The sequence below is a fragment of the Canis lupus genome, chromosome 6 (genome assembly GCF_003254725.2).
Source record: "Canis lupus dingo isolate Sandy chromosome 6, ASM325472v2, whole genome shotgun sequence".
Classification (NCBI taxonomy): Eukaryota; Metazoa; Chordata; class Mammalia; order Carnivora; family Canidae; genus Canis; species Canis lupus.
The window spans coordinates 63,308,612-63,331,223 of record NC_064248.1 but is presented as its reverse complement, the minus strand read 5'-3'; the positions used below and the strand labels follow the sequence as shown (position 1 = coordinate 63,331,223).

At 41.4% G+C, this 22,612-nt stretch overlaps 1 protein-coding gene across 2 annotated transcripts in view; it reads right to left on the bottom strand.

Moving 5' to 3' along the window:
- Positions 1–22,612, bottom strand: part of LOC112640984 (uricase) — a 77,519-nt gene that overhangs the window by 2,594 nt on the left and 52,313 nt on the right. For both annotated transcript variants that reach the window (XM_049111756.1, XM_025417835.3), the window contains exons 2-7: positions 19,201–19,419; positions 16,301–16,417; positions 16,124–16,202; positions 4,678–4,864; positions 2,689–2,812; positions 604–687 (exon numbers count right to left, since the gene is read on the bottom strand). In XM_049111756.1, the coding sequence (XP_048967713.1) occupies positions 604–687; positions 2,689–2,812; positions 4,678–4,864; positions 16,124–16,202; positions 16,301–16,417; positions 19,201–19,419 (810 nt within the window). The remainder of the gene's footprint in view (positions 1–603; positions 688–2,688; positions 2,813–4,677; positions 4,865–16,123; positions 16,203–16,300; positions 16,418–19,200; positions 19,420–22,612) is intronic.

Here is a 22,612-nt window from a genome sequence, read left to right as displayed (position 1 = left end):
GTCAGACACACTCATTTGGTTTAACCTTCTGTCATGGCTTAAAACAAGTTCAGGTAAGTGTTTTTTCCAAAACAAGGTTTCCTTTCAAAAAAAGTACACTTCCTCATCTTGCTTTCTATAATTGCAATTGGAAACACAAACACTCTTCCATTTTTCTGTTGACATTTTCTGTTTATTGCTACTTAAATTGAAGACTTAATCCGAAGTTAGACGGTGAAGGAAAATGAAAATAGAATCTTTTTCTTCTCCTCATCGCCTCATCATGGAAGAATAATGAAGCGGTGACCTTGGGTGGCACTTTTCAGAGAAGAAGATCTCAGAGCTGTCTCATCTGGCACACTCTGTGCTTTCTTTGTTTTTCAATCCCTGCAGCCTCCAACCCTCCTCCACAATCACTCATCCACTTCTAGGGTACTCCAGCCTCAGGTACTGAAAGGACCAGAGACTAAGGGGACTCTAATCAGTGGCAACTATAAATACTCCTGAAACAACAGCTGTTAAGAGTTTTGCTTGGTGATATTATCGTCCCAAATTTATAAAGACAAGTAAGAGTGTGGGGGCAGGAGTGTAGATGTACTTTAAATATTTTTAAAGTCCTCTTACCTCTTCTTTGTTGATCAGTCCCATTTTGGACATGTCTATGTTAAAGTAGTGAATGTTCGGCAGGCTGATTTCCATGTCTTCCATCTGGAATCCAAAGGAATATGGATCACTTTGAGCAACTGTGAATCTCTCTCTCTCTGTCACTCCTCCTCTGCAACCCACCTGCCCAATGGCCCATTACTCAAGTTCTACCTATTCCTGAGACACCCTCCAATGTTCCTCTACGGCTCGACATTGTTGACTCCTGCTAGTCCTGTTATTAGATGGTGGGCCCACACTTTTCCCCTCCAAGTACAAAATCTCTTCTCAGAAAAGTAAGAATTCCTTGGGTCAGAAAGCTGTGAGACCTTCGAGATCCCACTGGCCTCCTGGTGCTGGCTGGTTAACCTCCTAAATTCTTCCTCAGCCTATTTCCTCCTCTCTAGGCCTATCTCAAACATTTGCAGGCCCTGGAGTAAGAATATAATTGGAGCTATTTAAAGTTATGAATTAAAAAAAATTAAAAAATAAAGTTATGAAAGAAGCAAGAAACTTTAAAGTGAAATATGTTCTATCCTTCCAACTTGACAAATATACCTTCATAACAACCTGGAAGGCCAGAATGTAATTTAGAATAGTCTGATTGCTTGCAATGCCATGCCAGGATGTGGTAGTGTGGGAAGAGCCAGACCCCAGCCCCTGGTCCTTCCCACCTTCTCTCTTGGACTCATGAAGTGCACACCCTTGCTTCCATGTCAAGTCTCATCCATACCTCCTGCAAACATCTGCCCCTTCTCCTCCTGTCAAGCCTAAGGGTAAACATACTGATGGCATAATGTGCCTCCAGAGGATGGATCTGAGGAAAAGGTTTGCAGTTTCTGAAAGTAGTCTCAGGGTTATTTGGGCAGTTAATTCTGGGGTGCAGGTATCCAGAGAATGATCTAGAAAGGGATGTGTGGGTACCCGACAGGTCTGTTGCGTTGGCTCCACTGACTCTTCATCTAGTGGAGAGAAGCGTAGCCAGAGAAAGGCCTGGAAAGTGCTAGACCATGGCAGGCATCTCTCTTGCCCAGGTTTCTCTCCATACCATCACGGAACTAAGTTCAGGCCTTTCTTGCCAGATTTCTGCTTCCCAACAGCCTCCAACAGGTCTCCTTGTATGTGGTCTGTTGTCCTTTCAATGTATCATCTTTCTTTTTTAGAGTTATCTTTCTGGAGTGCAAATCCAGTAGTGTTACACATTGGTTAAACCCCTCCGTGGCTCCTAAGAGCTTTCAAGATAAAGTACGGACCATAAATAAGCCCACAAGGATCCTCCTGATTTGGTTCCTGCCTCATCCCTAGGCACTTGGAGAGACTTTCACTCATGGAGCTGATATGAGTATATGAGGGTCATATGATAGACCCTCAACAGCAAATGGCTGTCCCATGATGCCTCCTTGCCTCTATACCTACCATGCTCCCTTACCCTCGAGTGTGAACCCTACCTGTCCTTTAAGACTCAACTCAAACACCTCTCTCTCCAGAAAGCCTGGCTGGCCCTATGTCCCCTTCCTGAGTTGGACACCTTTCTCTGGATTTCCATAATGCTCTATGCTCTACTGCATCATTATTTTACTTTTTTTTTTCTTTTACTCAGTGATGAACTCTTTGAGGGCAGGCACCTTGTCTAATTTATCTTTGTATACTTCATGTGCTGACAGAGTTATAACCATTCAATAATATCAGATGGGTGGATGGATGGAATCTTCCTGCATCTAGCCTTCATTTCCGGGCTACCCTGAACCATAGGCCCTTGGCCTAATTATTCCTCCTTCAGGGCATTTGAGTGTCCTTATATGAGGCTTAAATTGTGGCAGGTTGAAAAGACCCACAGAATTTTCAACAAACCTAGAGAATTATAGCAGTGGCCTCTGTTTTCAGGTTGGACAGATTTTTCCATTTTTTGCTCTCTTCTCACTTGCTATAACAAGCTTTTGAACAACAACAGATGTCATTTTTCATGTGTCTTCCACTGTCTTATTTTAACTCTCAACTCTCTGTCAGAGCTGACAGGAGACACAACAAGTTCTCTCAGTGCTCAGAATGGCAAATGACAAAACATACCTCAGGAACCCGACTCAAAGAGTGCACCTGGATGTCATAGAGGGTCTTCTGGACAGAGGGTGAGTACTCGCCCTTGTCATAGGGTCCAGCAAATTTCTCCAGGACAATGTCCCGAACAGTATCCCTAAAACACAGGAAAGAGACCTGAGGACTCATAGGGTGGTCTTTTAGGAGTATGCTATTATGTTGAGAAGTGGTGGCCTTCTATCCTCCTAGAAAACAATTTTATTGCTGGTTTTAGAAGAGATTAATATCTTGTAATGCCTCCCCCTGAAAACACCTCCCTACACACACACACACACACACACACACACACACACCATTCAACAAAGGTATTGAGTGTCACCAGGCTATCTTCATCATCTAGAACTAGTGCCCCCTGGGCATTCCAGAGGAAATCTTCCTCCCTTTTGAAGAACCCATGAAGGGGACTTCCAAGTCTGCTAGTGCTCTTACTGCTCAGCTTGGCCAGTTCTTTGAATTATTATGTTTTTAGGGATTTCATTCTGTGCTAGGCTCTGTGCTCAGGATTTTATGTGATTACATCATTAAATTATCTCAATATGCCTGGGCCAAGTACTATTATTATTCTCAATTTAGACATGAGCAATCTTAAAAGTTAAATGATCCACACTAAGTCATTCCCTCTCCTTAGTGGGAGACCCAACTAAGACCCTGATTCTGTCGTGCTCAATTTTGGGCTCTTTCCAATACATCAGTGTGCTGCCACTGGGGAACAATTGAAATAAAGAAGGAAAAAGAACATCGAGGTGAGGTTCTCTATAAGCATTTTCAAACCCATCACAAAATAAAAGGAGTAGAGCAAAACTATGTCAGTGGGAGGAAGCTACCAGGGGGGCAGACTCCAGCTCATCAGAAAGCAGCATTTCTTTCTTTCTTTCTTTCTTTCTTTCTTTCTTTCTTTCTTTCTTTCTTTCTTTCTTTCTTTCTTTCTTTCAGATTGATTTTATTTATTTATTTATTTACTTACTTACTTATGAGAGACACAGAGAGAGGGAGGCAGAGACATAGACAGAGGGAGAAGCAGGCTCCCTGCTGAGAGACCAATGTGGGTCTGGATCCCGGGACCCCAGGATTATGCCCTGAGCTGAAAGCAGATGCTCAACCACTGAGCCACCCAGGCGTCCCAGTAGCATTCTAACAATTGGAATGTAAGCAGAGGAATGAGATGCCTGGCCCAAAAACAAACTCAGAGTCCAGAGGCCTAAGTACTGCTTGTCAAGGATATCATAATAATAATCATACCTTTACATTGCTAAGGCATTTATCATTTATAAACTGCTTCTGTGAATATTGCCTCATTTTGAGTTTAGCCTACAATGATCAACTGTCCCAGTTTGCCTATGACCAAGGGGTTTCCTGGGACATGGGACTTTCCAGGGTCAAAATCAGAAAAGTCTGGCAAACTGGGGTGAGTTGGGCATCCTTATGTAGCTTTCTCTGCATCTACTATGAGGTAGTAAAGCCAAATATCATTATTCTCGCTTGATACAGTGGTTCTTTATGTGTGGCTCCTGGGCCAACACCATCAGCATCAGCTGGGAGTTTATTGGAAATGCAAGTTCTCAGACGCCACCTCAGACCTACAGAATCAGAACCCCTGGAAGTGGGCCATGTAATCTGCATTCTAACAAGTCCTCCAGGTGATTCTGATACAGAATAATATTTGAGAACTACTGATATAATTAATTAAAAAACAGAGGGTCAAAAAAAGTAAAATAAAAAAAATAAAAAACAGAGGGTCAGGGGAATTAGGTGGTCCATCCAAGGTCATTTCAGCTAATAGCATCTAAGATTTCTGTACAGATTTACTAATTCAAGTCAAGAGCATTGTCAGAAGGGTCTCTGAACAGTGGGGAGGTTAAATTAGGTAGCCTCTAATTTTCTCTTTCAGATAGAAGAGTCTATGACCTTAGGGCCCCTGGGAAGAGGGCAGAGCCAGAGCCAAGCCCTAGTCCATGCTCATACCAGGTAGCCTCAAAGTCCACGTCTCTGCCCTGGTGATAGCGCCATTTGCAGTACACTTTGGTGGCAAAACACCGGTCCTTCACCTCAGGGAGGGTGGTGAACTGGTCCTTGATGAATCCTTCGAATCCAGACTGGGTCGTTTTCAAGACCTTGAGATCTTTGATTCCAGAATGAATGACTGGAGGTCCTGTTTTAAGTAAAAACGTAAAAGGGGGTGAAGTTATAAACAAAATAGTGTCTTCTTACTGATACCTAGCTCTAAGGATTCTGGTCATTAAAAAATGGTGCACTGTGAACAAAGAACCACCTCACCATCCACGTTTTCTGTCTCCCTGTCTCCTCTGAAGTCCACCTGATGAGGATGGTGTGCCTTTCTCTCTATCTGGACTCCATGATGCCCTGTCTCTCTCCAGCCCTAGGAGAACTGAAGGTCAGAGACTAAACCTTCATGTTGTGTTGAAACCCACAGAAATGAGTACCTTCCTGGCAGCTACACGTACAGGTGACTTCTCAGCCAAATACTTTCCACTTTTTGAGCTCCACTTCACTCAATAGATAATTGTGCTGAAATAAATTAGTAAGCTCCTCCAGAGCAATTCTTCTGTTTGCTACTCTGCCTTTATGGGATGGGGGAGAGTTAGTCCTCATGTTGATCATGTACACTGACTGGTGGCTCCAATTATCATCAACCCCTCAGTTCTCTTGTGGTGATGAGCTCACCGAAATCACACAACTTCATGAATGAGTAGCATTGCAGACCTGACTCAGCCTAAATAGAGACTTCAGCGATGAGGCAGCGACCCACAGGGCGTAGATCTGCCTAAGTGGACACCCATAATGGCTTTGGTTTTTGGCTAAAGGAAATGGGACAAAGTTGGGCCATGGGGGCCTGTGGGAGAGAGGACAGAGTTGGCAAAAGTGGAGGGGCTGGTATGGTTCTCCTGCAGGTGCTGACTGTGTAAGGTGAATGGGGAAAGTGGAGGAGTGATAGGTATAATCAGAGGAAGCTATTCCCTTGTGTGCCAGGCAGCTCTAGTTCAGGGCCCAGCACAGGTAGGGCACAGAGTTAGTGAGAGGAAGATTCTCTCTCTTTCTATGTGGAACACACTGTAGCTCTGGCAGTTTGGTGAAGACTGAGTAGAACATGGCACCAGGAGACGTGCTGGGAAGCCTCAGAGTACTGTGTTCTGTAGAGAGCATCATTTCTTCCCACAGAGCAGGGACAACTCAGCCAATGCTGAGCAGAGCCAGTGAAGCAGTAGTTGTACACAACGGGTGCAGACTTCTCCCTAAACATGTGTGAGACAGACCTCCAGACTGTCAGGAGGTGGGAAAGTTTGACTGGAGAGATCCAGCAGTTTTGTAAGGAGAGAACTACAGGCCAGGAAAATTGAGGAATTAACATCACAGTAGCCTTATTTGTGCAGGCTGGTGAGGCTGGATGTTCAGGGCACACTTGGGTACAAACCCCCAGTAGCACGGTGCCACGCCAGGATGACTAAGGTCATCTCCTTACAGTATTGAAGCTAGTCCCGATTAAAACCTATCTTTCTTGGCCTATTTAGTGTATAGTTCAAGGGCCAGAGACATCAGGCATCACTATGCTGTACATGGTCTTAGTTGAAAAACAAGACTATAACTCATGGGGGGATCCCTGGGTGGCGCAGCGGTTTAGCGCCTGCCTTTGGCCCAGGGCGTGATCCTGGAGACCCGGGATCGAGTCCCACGTCAGGCTCCCGGTGCATGGAGCCTGCTTCTCCCTCTGCCTATGTCTCTGCCTCTCTTTCTCTCTCTGTGACTATCATAAATAAATAAAAATTTAAAAAAATTTAAAAAATATTTAAAAAAAAAAAGAATATAACTCATGATCCTCAATTAAAATGCAGGACAGCTCTTAATAATTTAAGAGTTTACATCTTCTATGTGGTTTCGGTCGCTGTGGTTAACTCAGGAGCTGTGGAGTTTAGAAGTAGGTATATAATGACTATATTTTGATTTTCCCAGCCACATGTGCACATCTACCAGAAGGAGCGATGGCCAGTGGCTAGTGGTAAGATCAGCTGAAAAATAAGATCAGCTGTTCTGGTTGGAGTGTTCCAGGGTAATGAGGTAAAACTGAAATGATATTTGTTTAATATTCTGAAGTTCTCTTTGGAAACTACATCTGAAGTAGGATCAAGAGAAAGACACTAGCAATGCCTTAATGCTTTAAGTTGGCTTGATTTATCAGATTTTAGATGTATGAAGACGTGGTTCTGCAAAGTCAGCATTTCTAAATGCTACGTAGGGCTGATCCAAGTGAGCCTACGTTTAAAATCCAAGAGAAGTGCAGAAGCAATCAATAAGTACCGATTGAATGGATGAGTGAATGCATGCAACAAGACTGATTCACATCAAAGAATAAGTATTTCACAGCCTAGCCTCGTTTTCTTCTAGACAGTTCTCCTCCATCAATCTTTTACCATGTCCCTTCCTGATCACACCCACCCAATTATAACAGACAGCATGGCAGGGAAGAGAGAGGACATCGCCTTTAGCTGAGAACATCTGGACTATGTTTAGTTGCTGCCTTTTTCAGACTTTATCTTACTTAATCCTCACAAGTCTATTAAGTATTTTTATACAGGAAACTTTCAGTCATTTGCCTATAGTCACATGACTAGAAACTGCAGGGGTAGAATTCGAACTCAGCACTTCAATAATTTCCTCCTTTTTGGATCCCTCCCCATCTGCAGGATGTTTTTTCCCAGCTTTAACTATCTATCCTCATTTCTTTACAATAAAGGGCCTCTCTAGGAGACAAGACGGCTGCCACCTCTCCTTCCACAGTGTTCTTTGAGGGCCTCAGACAAAGTCCCCAGCCTGAAAAATACCGTCTCCATTGATCTGAAATAGAAACTTAAGCATCACTCTTAGAAATGGCCCCTATGTGTCTGGAAAACTTTTTGTTCCTTAAAAATGTCCTATTGAAATACAAAGACCCCGTAAATTATGGAGTGGCTTCTTAAGACTTTATAAACTACTATAGCCTACTTCCAAAAGTTATTCCTTCTAGAAAAAAAAATACTATAGAAATGAAATAAAGGTTTGCAATAAGAAATAAGGTTAGAACAAACAGTGGGAATCCTGAGGCAGGGGACAAAGAGAAAGTTAATGAGAACCAAAGGCAAATTTTACCTATTTCAGCTTTTCCTATACAGTTGGCCTTTATCCCCAACATCCATGCAAACCAATTAGACTTTGGCTCCTCCAATGGTCTTCATCATAAAAGGATTCCTGAATGCAGTTGTTGCATAGGGGTTGAGGCCACAACTCGGGACTCAAGATTTCCTAAATTCAGATCTCAGTGCTCTCCATGCTTTCCTCCCCTACTTATGAGCACTATTCCCTTCAGAAAATTACTTAACTCCTCTCTACCTTGAGTTTCTCATCTTGCAAATGGAGATGACTACCATACCTATTGCCTAAAATTGATAGATGTCTGAGGAAATATCCATAAAGGACTTAGGAGAATGGCTGCCCCAGAGAAAATGTTTTCTAAAAGTTAACATGATTTTGCAATAATTGATGTTTCCTTACCAACTTTACCTGTGAATGTTTCCCATGTTTCACAAAGGCTCATCAGGTTCCAAAAACTACTTCTGACACATCATCTCTATCCACCTCCAGCCCTGGGATGAGACTTACTGATCGTTGGGGAGTGTCAATTCTCCTAGGCAACTTTTAAATGATCTATTTTCTTGCTAGAATCTAAAAATGAAGAAAGAAGTTGTATTTTCTTTTTTTTTTTTTTTTAGAAGTTGTATTTTCTAATGTGTTCTGGCCTCAGTTTCACGCAGAATAAAGTGTTTTGTGTTCCCAAAGACAATTAACCGTTGCCACAGTTTTGGCAGAACATAAACCATCTACTCTGGTGCATTCATCATTCTATGAACAACAACAACAGCAACACAAGCAGCAGCAGCAGCAACAACAACAACAACAAAAACCCTATTCTCTCTTAAAGTGAAAAAATTTTCTTCCTTGGTGCACATTAGACATTCTGGATGAAATCAAAGAGCTTATTTTATCTTCCCTGTTGGCAGTGCCCCAGCTTTCTGATCACTGGTACGAACCTGAGCCTTTCAAATTCATGGACCCATCAACTAAAAATATGATGCCTCACACACTCTGAAAACAATTGCAATTGAGACTAACAGAATTAATTCAGCCAAAGGAACCGTCCTTCTAGATGACTTGTCATGAAACCACTTAATCAGCTTTTATCCTTTTTTTTTTTTTTTTTGCCATGGTTATAGAGTAATGCAAAAGAAGATCTTCACATTTCACTTTGCTAGAACATAATCTTTGCTAGCTTTTAGTGTCCTCCTACACACTTAACAGATTGTGGTTTATCTCTCAGAGAAGCATACATCCTACCCCTTAGCTCTCTAAGGGAAAGAAACTCACTGCAAATTAATAGAAAATAAGCCCAATTCCTTACCTACGCATCAGGTGTCACAAAGCACAAAGCTTTATGGAGCCAAGAAAAAAAAATCCTGTCATGAAGTGGATAATTGCTTCCATGTTTAACACCTCCAAAAAGGACACAAATAGCTGAAAGGAGGATATTTTAAAACTCTATTAAATCATTCTAGTAGAAAAACCTCAAACTTGTAAAGTGCTAGAAAAAGTGAAGATTAAATATCATTTGCCTTTAAGAGTCCATTTCACTCACGCAGGGAGAGTGCAAGGTGCCTCCATGCAACTCTGGACGGGGAAATAGGGTCAGCCAGGTGGAAGGAAGTTAACTGGGCTTTTGTACAATGAGGTTGTGATCAAGGAGGTTTAAAAGACCTGTGTGTACCAAAAAACATCTTCCTTTGGAGAAACTGAAGAGTTTCAGTCTTGCATCAAAAAGGACATTCACAGCCTACTTGGCAATGGGCCATTTCTGTCCTGGGCCTCTCACTTCCTCCCTCTCACTTCTTCCACCTGCCCAGCCTCAGAAATTACTCTCCTCCAGGACTTCAATTTCATCACTCCCCTTCTTTAAGACCATCTCCAACACTCCCCCATTCTCCAGGTCAGTAGATTTTTTTTTTTTTTTTTTTTTTTTTTTTTTTTTTTACTACAAGTAGACAATACCTCTTAGTTGAGATGTCTTCTCCATCTCCCATTCCTTTACTTAGCTATGCTTTAGTTGAATTTTTATATTTAGTGTCAGATTGGGAGGAATTTGATTCTTAAAGAATTGTGAGTCATAATTCAGGTACGGCAGAGGTCTGTGGGCCAACTTAGTCCAAATAAGTGACTCAACCATCTCAGCCACTTCAAGACTTGGCTACGCTTATAATTCAGGGAGACACATGAGAGAAGAAGTTTGGAAGATCCAGGTTCCTTAGAACACCTAAACCAACACCTTGCATCACATGTGCAGTTCTTCTTCTCGGAGTTTGGCAAGTCACAAACATAACAGTCATCATCCCTCTGTCTGGGTGAATCTTCCAGATTCTCCCGTGGAACTAACAGACTTTGAAACAGGTAAAAGTACACTTAATGATGTAGCTTTCAAGGATCTGCTAGGAAAATAGTATAATGGGAATTTTATAGCAATTCTCAGGGTCTAAAATGGTGCTCGAGATTCAGTAGGTTTTCTGTAAATGTGTGTTCAACTGGTAAGAAAGAATCCAGTGCATCAATTACATACCCCGCTGGGAAGAGTCCCTATTGGGAGTTGCATGGCTGAGTGTGTGATTAAGTGTGTATGTTTGACGGGCCAGAATTCTTACCAGCTAGCTAGCCCTCACCAAAAACCTTATTTATTTGTTTTTTATTTTTTTAAAAATTGTTTAAAGATTTTATTTTTCATTCATGAGAGACACACACACACACACAGAAGCAAAGACACAGGCAGAGGGAGAAGCAGGCTCCATGCAGGGAGCCCGACGTGGGACTTGATCCCGGGACTCCAGGATCACACCCTGGGCCGAAGGCAGGGGCTAAACCATTGAGCCACCCAGGGATCCCCTATTTTTAAATTTTTTAAAAAGATTTTATTTATTTATTCATGAGAGACACAGAGAAAGAGAGGCAGAGGGAGAAGCAGGTTCCCTGTGGGAAACCCAATGTGGGACTTGATCCCAGGACCCCAGGATCACGCCCTGAGCCAAAGCAGACACCCAACCGCTGACTCACCCAGGTGCCCCCAAAAGCCTTATTTACAAGGTTGTAACAACAATCTTTACCATGTGAATTGGAGTGGGGTGGGGGCGAAGGTAGATAATGATTATTTATTTTAGTTAAGCCTATGCAAGGGCATTTCTTGTGATAATGCTTGTACATGGAATTACCTCACAATATCTGTAGTTTTAGCTCTTGGATAACAGGCAAATTAAGAATTAAACTTTGCTATGCTAAGATCATAGATCCTTACTCTCCAAAGAGGGACTGAGTACAAATGTCATCTTTATGGACACAACACTGGAAAATACACATACTCATATACGTGTCCACACACGTACCACATACACTTAGGGCAACAGATGACTCTTCCCCTACCCTGATCCCTGCCAGCCCCGCATGATATTCGGAGGTGCACTAGCCTCTAGAGGAGTCAGGCTGGGGCTTCTGGGAACACCACCACAACGACTGAAGTACCCTGAAATTTTGGGGCCTTCTGCAGAAAGAAAAGGCATTGTCCTTATTACGGTGACCAAGTGACTAGTTTTTCCATTCTGCAGCAGCCAGGTGACTAGAATTCAGGCTGGAAAGAACAAGGGTGTAGAGAGCGGCCTGTTTTCTTCTTATGATCAGCAGAGCCCTACCAAGGGGCCACTCCACTTCTAACTCCAGGGTCCTGCTAAAACATTCTTATGGAAGTCACCGTGACCCGTTTGCAAAACTGCACACTTACTCTTCAGTCTTCTTGTAATCCCAACTTCTGACCTTCCCAGGGCAAACACTGCTTGCCTTTTACTAAATCCATGTCCTCTTCCGCCTGGGTACCCGGCTAGACTACATCTCCCAGCCTCCACTGCAGTTGGCTGTGGCCTGATTGGGTTCTCTCCGGTGGAAGTGCTGTGTGCTACTCTCAGGCCTGGCCTTACGCTTGAGGGTTTCTGCCTCCTTTTGCTCCTCCTCCAAGCTCTTTTCTTCTCCTAATTGTCTGGTAAGGGGATCTGCCCTCAAGGTGACCCTAAAAAGTAAGGATAAAAAAGTAAGGCTGCATCAACCTGGGATCCTGAATAACTAACTTCCCAGAGCAGAGTATCACCCCAACACACACACGCACATGCACAAGCACACACACACTCAGGCACGCACACACACATGCTCACACAAATGCTGAACTGGACTTCTACAAAAAGCACTGAGCTTCTTGAACGGAGGCACTACATATGAACCTGTGTGTTACACAGCCTGTTGTCCTAATATAATTCCCAATTTCTTGAAATGTGTTTTTCTTTTGCATCCATGACACCACTCTCCAATCTTCCTTCTTTCTCTCTGGCCTTTCTTCTGACTTTTTTTTTTTTTTAAGATTTTATTTATTTATTCATGAGAGACACAGAGAGAGGCAGAGATACAGGCAGAGGGAGAAGCAGGCTCTCTCCGAGGAGCCAGATGCGGGACTTGACCCCTGGAGATCACGCCCTGAGCTGAAGGCAGACGCTCAACCACTGAGCCACGCAGGCATCCCCCATTTGACTTTTTAGACTGCCCAACCCATAAACTGGGGAATTTCCCCCAGTCTTCTCACTTTCCTCCTCTCATTTCACGTGTTTTCCTGAAATGGCTCCTTCTTGCCCACAGCTTCACCCACCATCAGTCTGTTGATGGTCTCCAAATCTATCTCTATCCCTCATTCCCCAAATCATTAGCTTACCCTTGAATACTTTCTAATCATACATGTTTTCCTCCATCAGTTCCCCCAAGCCCCTGACTTTAGGGCAACTTTAACTCCTCCTTCTCTGTAACCTCCACCCCTACCCAACCACTTACACTCACTCAGTACCCTTCAGAAACGCCTCACATAATGTCCTCTCCATCTCTACTTCTCACTGCCTTATATCTGACTCCATCATTTCTCCATCTCTGCAACAAGAAATTTTTACTGCCTGTTTTTGCAGCCCGCGCACAGTAATGTTGGTCAGAATTATTGAATCGTGTATACACACACACACACACACACACACTCACACACAGGCCTTTCCTGGGTCTTTATCTCCATCTATAATAATAATAATAGTAGCTGTCATTTAAGGAGTGCTTCCTATGTGCCAGGTACTGGGCTAAAATGCTTTATATTAATATCTATCTCCTTTAATTCCCTGGGCAATTGAGGTGAACACTGTTATCATCATCTCACAAATGAATATCACTAAAAAAAAACAAAAAACAAAAAACAAACAAATGAATATCACTGAGGTAGCATAAGTAACTTTCCCACAGTCATAAAGTTATTAAGTAGTGGAGCTCAAATTCAAATACGGTGTAGTCTGATTCCAACCCATATGGCTTTACCACTGGGCAAAACCACCTCCAAGTTAGACCAATCTTGCTAGCATGGTACACCAGGCCCTTCAAAATCCAGCCCAAACCAATCTCTTCATTTTCATCTCAGCTTCTTATATTCTAAGAACTAGACCCTTTGAACTTTCTACTATTCCTCAAATTCTTTGCCCTTTCAAACTCAAATTACTTGTCCAGGATAGTGGTCAGCATAAGGCAGATGCCCAAAATATTTATTTTTCCTCTTCCACTCCTCCTTAGGTCCTACCCACATACACTCTGTTACTTCCACCTGTAATCTTCTTTCCCCTTCTATGCCCAGCACATCCTGAATCATTTTTCAAAAGCCAATTGGAATATTTCTTTCTTCCCTGTCAAGCCTTCCGGACTACCCTAGGAAAAGTTAGTTTTTTGTACCTGTTTGTCTCTCTAGCATAACTTTGATTCTTTCATTGTGGTTTTTAGCCTCTTACATTGCAATAAATCTTGTTATAAGTCTGTCTCTTACATTCATCTACTGTAAACTCACTAGGGCCAAGGAATGTCTTACTCATCTTGGAATTTACAGCCCTAGGATACATTAAAAAGTCCTCAAAATCCAATTGTTGAATGAATAGTATTTCAATGAATGACATAAGCATAGTTCATTCATTTTCTCATTTTCTTTTTTTTTTAATATTTTACTTAAATTCAATTTGCCAACGTATAGAATAACACCCATAGTATATAGTATAGTATATATATATATATATATATAACTCATCCCATCAAGTGCCCTCCTTAATGCCCGTCACCCAGTTGCCCTACCCCCCTACGTACCCCCCTCCCGCAACCCTTTGTTTCCCAGTTAGGAGTCTGTCATGGTTTGTCTTCCTCTCTAATTCTTTCCCACTCAGTTTTGTGTTCTCCTTTTTTCTTCTCATTTTTCAATTAGCTCTTCCAAAAGCGAATTCTAGCTCCTGCTATGAAGAGTATGAGCCCCACGCGTTGCCCTCAAGCCCTCTGAATCTGGGAAATGGGAATTAAGATGTCCTGTAAATATAAAATACAGGATTTCAAAGACTTAACTTTGTAAAAAGAAGGTGAAATATTTCATTAGTGAAAGACATTTATTACATATTTAAGGGGCATTGTGTGTATAGCAGATTAAATAAATCATTAAAATTAATTTTTTTGCTTTTCTAATGTGACTATTAGAAAATTTTAAAATTATATTTCTGCTGGACAATGACAGTTTAGGGTTTAAAATTTTATGAGAGTAGTCAGTGTGGTTTGGGTAGGAAAACACTGACTCAGGGAGTCAGGAAACCTTTTTTTCTCTTTCTTTCCCAAAGTCACACATGAAAGGAAGGAAAGAAAGAAAGCTACATTTCAACTAACTAAAAGCTGGGTTGGCAAGTCAATATATCACATGGCTACACATTTGGGGGATTAAAAAATCATTATCTTTTCAACTTAACTACTAGTTATTCAGTCTCCTTTATAGGACAATAATTACATTACTGCCAATTAAACACTGAGAAGGCCCTGATTGTTCCTAGAATTTAATATTAAAAATATTAAACAACAGCTAACACACTAGAACTTTCTAAGAAAAGGCATTAGCCAATATAACTCAGAATGAGTAGGGACTTATATTTTATTAACCTCATAATATTTCTGACATTTACAAAATGCTACCTCCAATTCTCACTGAAGCTTGAGAAGAAAGAGGAGATACAGAAACGGAAAGGAAGGGAAGGAGAGAAGAGGAAAAGAGAGAAGAAGAAAGGGACGAATAATTGAAGAGGGAAAAAGTTTAGAGTCCACATTTTAAATTTATAATGATCATGAAAGTTTATTTTTTTTTTAGGATAGAGACCTTTCTACCACATTTAGCTGCATGATTCTTAGAAGTCCTCTACTCTAACTTGTAGCCAGTTATTGAACTCTATTCTGATCATCTCAACCAAGCAGTGGGAGACAAGCTTTGGGAATTTTGATATTTGCTAAGGTCAGTCCTCCGTACTAATAAGATCCATATTGGGCGGCCCGGGTAGCTCAGTGGTTTAGCGTTGCCTTCGGCCCAGGGCGTGATCCTGGAGACCCGGGATTGAGTCCCACGTCGGGCTCCCTGCATGGAGCCTGCTTCTCCCTCTGCCTGTGTCTGTCTGTCTCTCTCTCTAGGTCTCTCATGAATAAATAAATAAAATCTTTTAAAAAAATAGTAAAATCCATATTGTAATTATGCTCTGAAGTTAAGTTTTAAATTTCTTAGTAAATAAAATGAATTATATAATTGTTATTGCTATTTAAATGAGGTTCATTCTATAGTAATTATAATAATATCAGTAGTTTTACTACTATGAAAATAAAATGTCAGAGAAACTCGATTGTTATTTACTAGCTATTTCCTATAAAGGTTACTATAATTATAGCATGGTATGGTACAAAAAGTACTGGTCAGAAAATTCAGAGATTTGAGGTTTTGTCAGCTTGGACCTTTTTTTCCCCTCATCTCAGAATCAGATGATAAAAATGATCTACCTTATTCAGCCCCTAGATTTGTTGCAAAATGTATTATTTCATATATATATATAAAGATTTTATTTATTCATGAGAGAAACAGAGAGAGAGAGAGAGAGAGGCAGAAACACAGGCAGAGGAAGAAGCAGGCTCCATGCAGGGAGCCGAACAAGGGACTCGATCACCAGGTCTCCAGGATCATGTCCTGGGCCGAAGGCATCGCTAAACCGCTGAGCCACCCGGGCCGCCCTCATTTTTATATTTTTAAGGTAAAAAGTAGTTAGTTTTTAAATGTACTCCAGAGTCACAGAGCTCATTTCCATCTCCAGATGTAAATGCCTTCGAATTTCTCTACAGTTTTCCTCAGTGTTAATAAACAGAATTGTTTAGAGGAAAGAAATATTGAATTTTCTGTTGCAGAATCAAAACATGAAAAGTATTTTCTCACCACTTCTCATCTGTTCAACCTCACAGAAGTGTGTTCCAGTGGGATTGTGAATAAATGCATGGACATGCTTAACTCCATTCTGAAAATTAGGAAAAAAAATGTTTCCAGTAAAATTTCAGCATATGTCATAAAGCCAATTTCTTTAATTAAGCTGAAAACACAAATAACTGAGGTAACCTTTTCAAAACGCTTCCAAGGGACCTCTTCCACATAAACTTGAGCTCGGATGACATGGTTAAAAGAAGAAAGGAAATGCTCACAGATGTTCATTGCAAAAGTTTCTATGCTTTTGATCTGTAAAAGAAAACAAAATGCTAGTGATCAGAAACACCTGCTCCATTTAAAAATAATTTGTAAATACCCATGGAGTTCTCTTTCCTGTTCAAATGCTTTTTAGAATCAGAAAAACATAGATTTTGAAAGAATCTGGAGAGGTCAATGGTCCTTATCCCAATTTTTCACAAGGTCACCAGGTGAGACTATATCCTGTTTTTAAAAGAAACCTGTTTTGCAGGAAGAAATGTGTCAATCAATGCATGAGCAAAATGAAACTTAACATTTAGATTCTCTTTACGGTAAGCTCTGTCATCACCCATGCCAACTACAGTACTATAGTATGCTCCCAAACACTCTGGTATCTTTATGAGGTTGGCCAATGGCCTCCCAGTTTCCCAAGGAAAAATGTTAATGTAGGTAGGGCTATTTCTGTTTCCTTGCTTCACAAACAGACCTTCCATTGACCATCCCTAGCTCCCCACTCCATAAAACAGCTCTCTACTTCTCCATAGTAATCTGTAGACAATGTGTTATGGTCTTAGCATCATCTACAGATGATTTATGACTTTGCCTAAAATGGATTATTTGTACTGGTTTCCCCAGGATAGTTCTGTTTTATGCTTGTTGTCCCAGAATAATTATTTAGCATCTCATTTCACTCCCAGAAATGTCCTAGTTTAGAAAATAAAAATACAAACCCCAGAAGATGTATGTATTTTGTTGAAGCATTATTTACAATAGCCAAAATATGGAAACAATCTAACTGTCTATGAATGGATGAATGGATAAAGAAAATGTGATAGATAGATATACATACATATTTTTATGGTATATATTTATTTATATTTATTATTTATGCCATATTTATATGGTATGTATATGGTGTATATATGTTTTTATATATAATGGAATAATATTCAGCTATAAAAAAGAATGAAATCTTTGCATTTGTGATAACATGGATCATAGATTAACCTAATGGCATCATGCTAAGTGAAATAAATCAGGAAAAGACAACCATATGTTCTTATCTCCATGTGGAATCTAAACAAAACAATGTAACATTTTATTTGGTAAAAAACAAACAGAAAAAAATCAAGTTCATAGATACAGAGAATAGATTGGTGGTTGCCAAGGGAGAAAGAGTGAGCAAAACCAGAGAAGGGAATCAAAAGGTACAAACCTGCAATTATAAAATAAATAAGTCATGGGAATATAATGTACAGCACAGCAAGTACAGTCAAAAATACTATACACGTCTACTGGAAAGTAGTTAAGAGAATAAATCTTATAAGTTCTCATTTCAGGGCGCCTGGGTGGCTCAGTCAGTTAAGCATCTGCCTTTGGCTCAGGTCATGATCTCAGGGTCCTGGGATAGAGCCTTGAGTCGGGCTCTTTGCTCAGCATGGAGTCTGCTTCTCCCTCTCACTTTCTAATAAGTAAATAACACCTTTAAAAATATTATTAAAAAGTTCCCATCTCAAGAAATAAAAATTTATTTCACTACATATACAAACTTCAAATCATTATGTTGTACACTTGAAACTAATATAAAATTGTATGCCAATTATACCTCAATTAAGAAAATCAAAAGAAATAAGCAAGCGTCTTGATTTGGATAAGAAATTATATGGTGATTCTATCTATAATGAATAAATTCTAATTGTTTTTAATATCCAAGTCCATTCCTTCACTTTTCTGCATCTCTCACACAATACAGGAAATACAAGAATCTGTGTTGCCTAGCTCTCTTCTATAGCTCAGCACGAAAGCCTATTTTCAATTTGTTTTTTTAAGGGAGCAATGCTTTTGTCCATAGCCATGTTTATGCTTGCTGAGCCACTCTGATTAACAAAAGAAAGGTTCAGCGGGGAGAAAAACCTTGCAGAAATTATATGTCAATTAGTCTGTTCATTTCATGCATTCTGAGTAAGGATTTCGTGCAAAAACATGAGAAAAAGAAGCTTTCCAGTCTACATTTCTTGTCTTTTTAGGTTTCTTAGCAAATAGAAAAATTATCTTGAGCTGCCCAGAAATCTGCTGGTGGTCCAGTACAGCTTCACTCACACTTAAAGAATGTGCAAGCTGAAGTGCTAAAATATCAGATTCCTTCAGCAGCAAGACCCTTTTGAAGAGTATACTTAACACCATATCCAGACACTAAGTGGTCACGGAGTTGGGAAGATTAGAAAGGCATTAAAAGTTGGGCAAATAGACTTCAAAATATATCTTGTACTCAAGATTTTCTTCTATAGTAACACCAGGAAGAGAAATGGTACTTTCTTCTATAAATGTACACCATTCTAAAAGAAAAAAAAAATAAGCAACAGGAGTCAAAGAAATGTATGACAAAAAAATGTGTAAAATTCTATTCTGAAATCCTCCCAGGGCTTTGATTTGCCAATGATCCTAATTAAGAGAGAACTTGTAAATTTGTCAGATAGGATTCTCTTCCTAAAAGATGTAGTAAGTTGAGAACCAAAAAAGAGGAGAAAGAAGAAGAAGAAGAAGAAGAAGAAGAAGAAAAGAAGAAGAAGAAGAAGAAGAAGAAGAAAGAAGAAGAAGAAGAAGAAGAAGAAGAAGAAGAAGAAGAAGAAGAAGAAGAAGAAGAAGAAGAAAACTGAGAAAGCTCTTCTACAAGAGTGAGAATTTTAGAATAGAAATGAAAAAAATTAGTGGCTTAAATGTAAAAATAGGGTTAAAAAGTACAGGGAACTTGCAGTAAGCAGTGATATCCTCAAGTTAATAGTACAGTGAATTCTGCATCAAGACAGGAAGCCTCTGAGAAGAATGACACATACCCCTTTAAACTTTGCCAAGACATGAACTGTGTTCTTGATGGTGTCTGTGGGGATGATGTCTGAATTATCTCCATACACGTAATCTTTTTTGGAGCTCAGAGTAAGTTGCACTGAAGTTGCCACCTCTTTAATGCTGTGGTATTTTCCATCTCGCTGAATGTGGAGAACTTTCACCATGTCCTTCCCATAGCCAGTTCGGACAAACTCCACCTCATCGTTCTACAATAAAAACACAAGTCATCTTATCGAAGAAACCTAAATGAAGGCAAAAAGTCTGCAAGCTCTTCAAGCCTTGATTTAACCACATCATTGTAAAAGGTGAGAGTTAAGAGTATTCATGGAAGCAAGACTATATCCGACCTTTGAAGAAAAATGAGAAGTTGCATGGAGTAAAGAGAATTGTGAAAAATGGATGAAAATATTATCAAACTAGCCTAAAGACAGACAGGTAGATGGCTTTCTTGATAATAATAACTAATAACAAGGAGAACAGTATCCCCTGGACCAAATGATTACTCTGTTTTATTTCAACCGTGCCAACTTTAATCCTTGTAGCAGCTCCAGAAACTAATATTATTCCCATTTTACAGAGGGAGAAACTGAGCTTCAAAGAGTTTAAGTGACTTGCTCTACTTCACATAGCTAGTGAAGGATAGAGCCAAGGATTCACACTGTTGACTCCAAATTTTGTACTCTGAACCACTGTGTAGACTGCCATTCTTCTATAAAATTTTTTGGCTTAAGTTAACTGAAACTAATTACATCCTCTTTTTTATACGGAGTGCTATTCTGGAGAAAATGCCCTGTGATCAATAAGAACAATTTGAAAATTGCTTCTTCTACTTGCTGCCGGGAAGAAGAGTAATTAGTGACAGGGTCCAGATTACCTTCAGGAGTGCAGAGCCAGGGCCATCTGGCTGCAGGGAAAGCTATGCTTTTAGCAAAGAGACACTTAATAAAAGCCTGGTGATTGATTCATTAGTACCCTTATCTGGAACTGGAGCTCTCACTAGCGAATACATCCATCTCCAAGGCTAGGATTCAGAAGATTTGTCCCTGGGTTTTACTGGTATTTGAGAGAAGAGGCAGGAGGGAGCAGAGGGACAGAAAAACCTATTTTATTTATCATCAAAACTGAACATTAAAATGGTAATGGAAGAAAGTGACAAAAATAAAAGTAAATCAAAAACGGCATGCAGTGAGAGTCTGGGGAGGGTCACAAAGAAGGAACCTCACCTGCTAATTGCACATAGGCAATATGCTGAGGGCTGCCTAAAAATCTGTTTACATAAAGCATCACCAGATCCCATGGGAGGGATTGTAAAATACTAACCAACATCAGAAGGTATTGTCATGTTCTTAATCAAAGTGAGAGGGATGGGAGGCTGTCTTAAATCTCAGGGATGGAGCCTGGTAGGTAGGGCACACTGCTGATTTAAGGGACGGCTCTGGGGAAGGTCCCTCAAAAGCCTCTGACCCAGTTTTGGAGGGACTCATCTTCAAGAAAAGGATCAATAAGAAAACTCAAAGAGCAGACTTAGAGGATCTTAATAACTATAATTCTGACAAGGAAAGAGTCACCGCTTGTGGTTGCAGGAGCTTTGGCATCAGACCAGGTCCAAAATCTGTCTTGCTATTTATAGCTTTGTGGCTTGCAACAAATTATTTGTTGGCTCTGAGCCCTCAGTTTCCCCAGCTGTACAAACGGAGATAACCGCCCCAACTTGTAGGAGTTGCTGGTGAGTGTGAAAGTCCCATCTCAGTTCCTAGTACCTAGTGGAGCAGTGAGGTCCATCCCAGCAACCGTGGCCACGTCAGGCCTGGCTGTGGGCGCAGCAGTAGCAGAGATGACAGGAGGGACTTCGAGTAAAGGCACCAGTTTTTAGGGTAGAGAGCTCTGCTGGCTGTAGCCAGAGGAAGACTCTGACATGCCTTTTGAGCCACAAGGGATTGCACCAAGGGGAGGGAGGCACTTGGATGGCTTGGGGCCCTTGGATGGCATGGACGAGGGGCCAGAGCCAAAGGCCTCCAAGATCGTCCATCAGCCCCAGGACACAGCAGGACTCAACAGATGTTACTTCTTAGTCCTATGTCCTGCCATTAATACCCAAGCTACAGTAGCTCAGTCTGCAAAAATGCAGGTAGTTCCTACATGATACATAGAAAGATCCAGTGAGCGCCACCCTTCAGATCCACCCTTGCTCACCTCTCCAAATGCATGTCTTGCCACAGCCTATTTCAAACTCTGCTTCAGCTAATCATGGCTCTGCATGATCTCTCTGTCCGTAGGCCCTCGAATATGCTATTCCTTCTTCCTTGAACATCCTTTCTCTTCCTTCTGCCCAACTACCAACCCCTCCACTTGCCGAATGCCTTCTAGTCACCCTTCAGTCTCAGATGCCACTTCTCCTGGGGAATCCGCCCAGTCCCTCAGGTCTGGAGTAGGTGTCCCTTCCATATGCTCTGGAAATAGTTATTGCCTTATCACAGTCTTTATCAAGTTTTGTTGCAATTGCCTCATCATGTGTCTGATTTATTCAAAAATGGGAAACTGTGAAAGCAGGAACCATTCTATCTTAGTTGTCATGGCAACTCCAGTGCTCAGCACAGTGCCTAGAACATAAATAGGTGCCTAACAAATGTGTCGTGAATGAATGAATGGTGCACCACCACCTCCACTCCTTGTGTGGTGACGCGGAACAGTTCTTGAAAATACCCAAAAGATTGCAATACAGAATCGCCACCTCAGCTCAAACCCAAGCAGGAAGCTCCTCTTCCTGGGAAAGTGGGGAAGGCCCCATCTGCTCTCTGATCACCACAGCCCACTGGGAAACAAGGCCCGGGAAGGGCAGAACTGAGTGTGGAGAGAGTCATCGAAGCAGCACCAGGTGCTCGCGTTGCTAGCAAGCCAGCACTCCACGGGGTGGCCATCCGGGAGCTCCTGAGGGGAGGTCAGCGCTCCTCGGCAAGCTCCCGACTAGGCCCTGGCACCAGAGCAGAGATTGAGAAATCCCATTTACTGCGTAACAAGTCAGAAGAAAAAGATCATAACCATCTGAGGATGGAGTGGAATGGAACAACGGCGGTGTGGGATGCCTAGGAGTCTCTTGATAGGATCTGACACAGCAGATGATGGGTCCAGAGCAGAAACGAGCCTGCCCTCCTCAGTGAGACTCCCCCCAGTTCTGTAGTCAGAGAGTCAGAAGTAGGGGCCAGACCCCTGTCATGTATAAAGCATAGTCGGGTGCAGAGGCCCATGTCCATGATGATTGCACAATGAAACACGAAGGCCGCTCTCATGTGGAGGGTGGGCCAGTGGCTGAGAGGATGGGCTCTGGGTTCTGGAATCAGGAAACACAGGTGCGAACCTTTGCTCTGCCATTGTTAGCTCTGCACATGGGGACGAATTTCT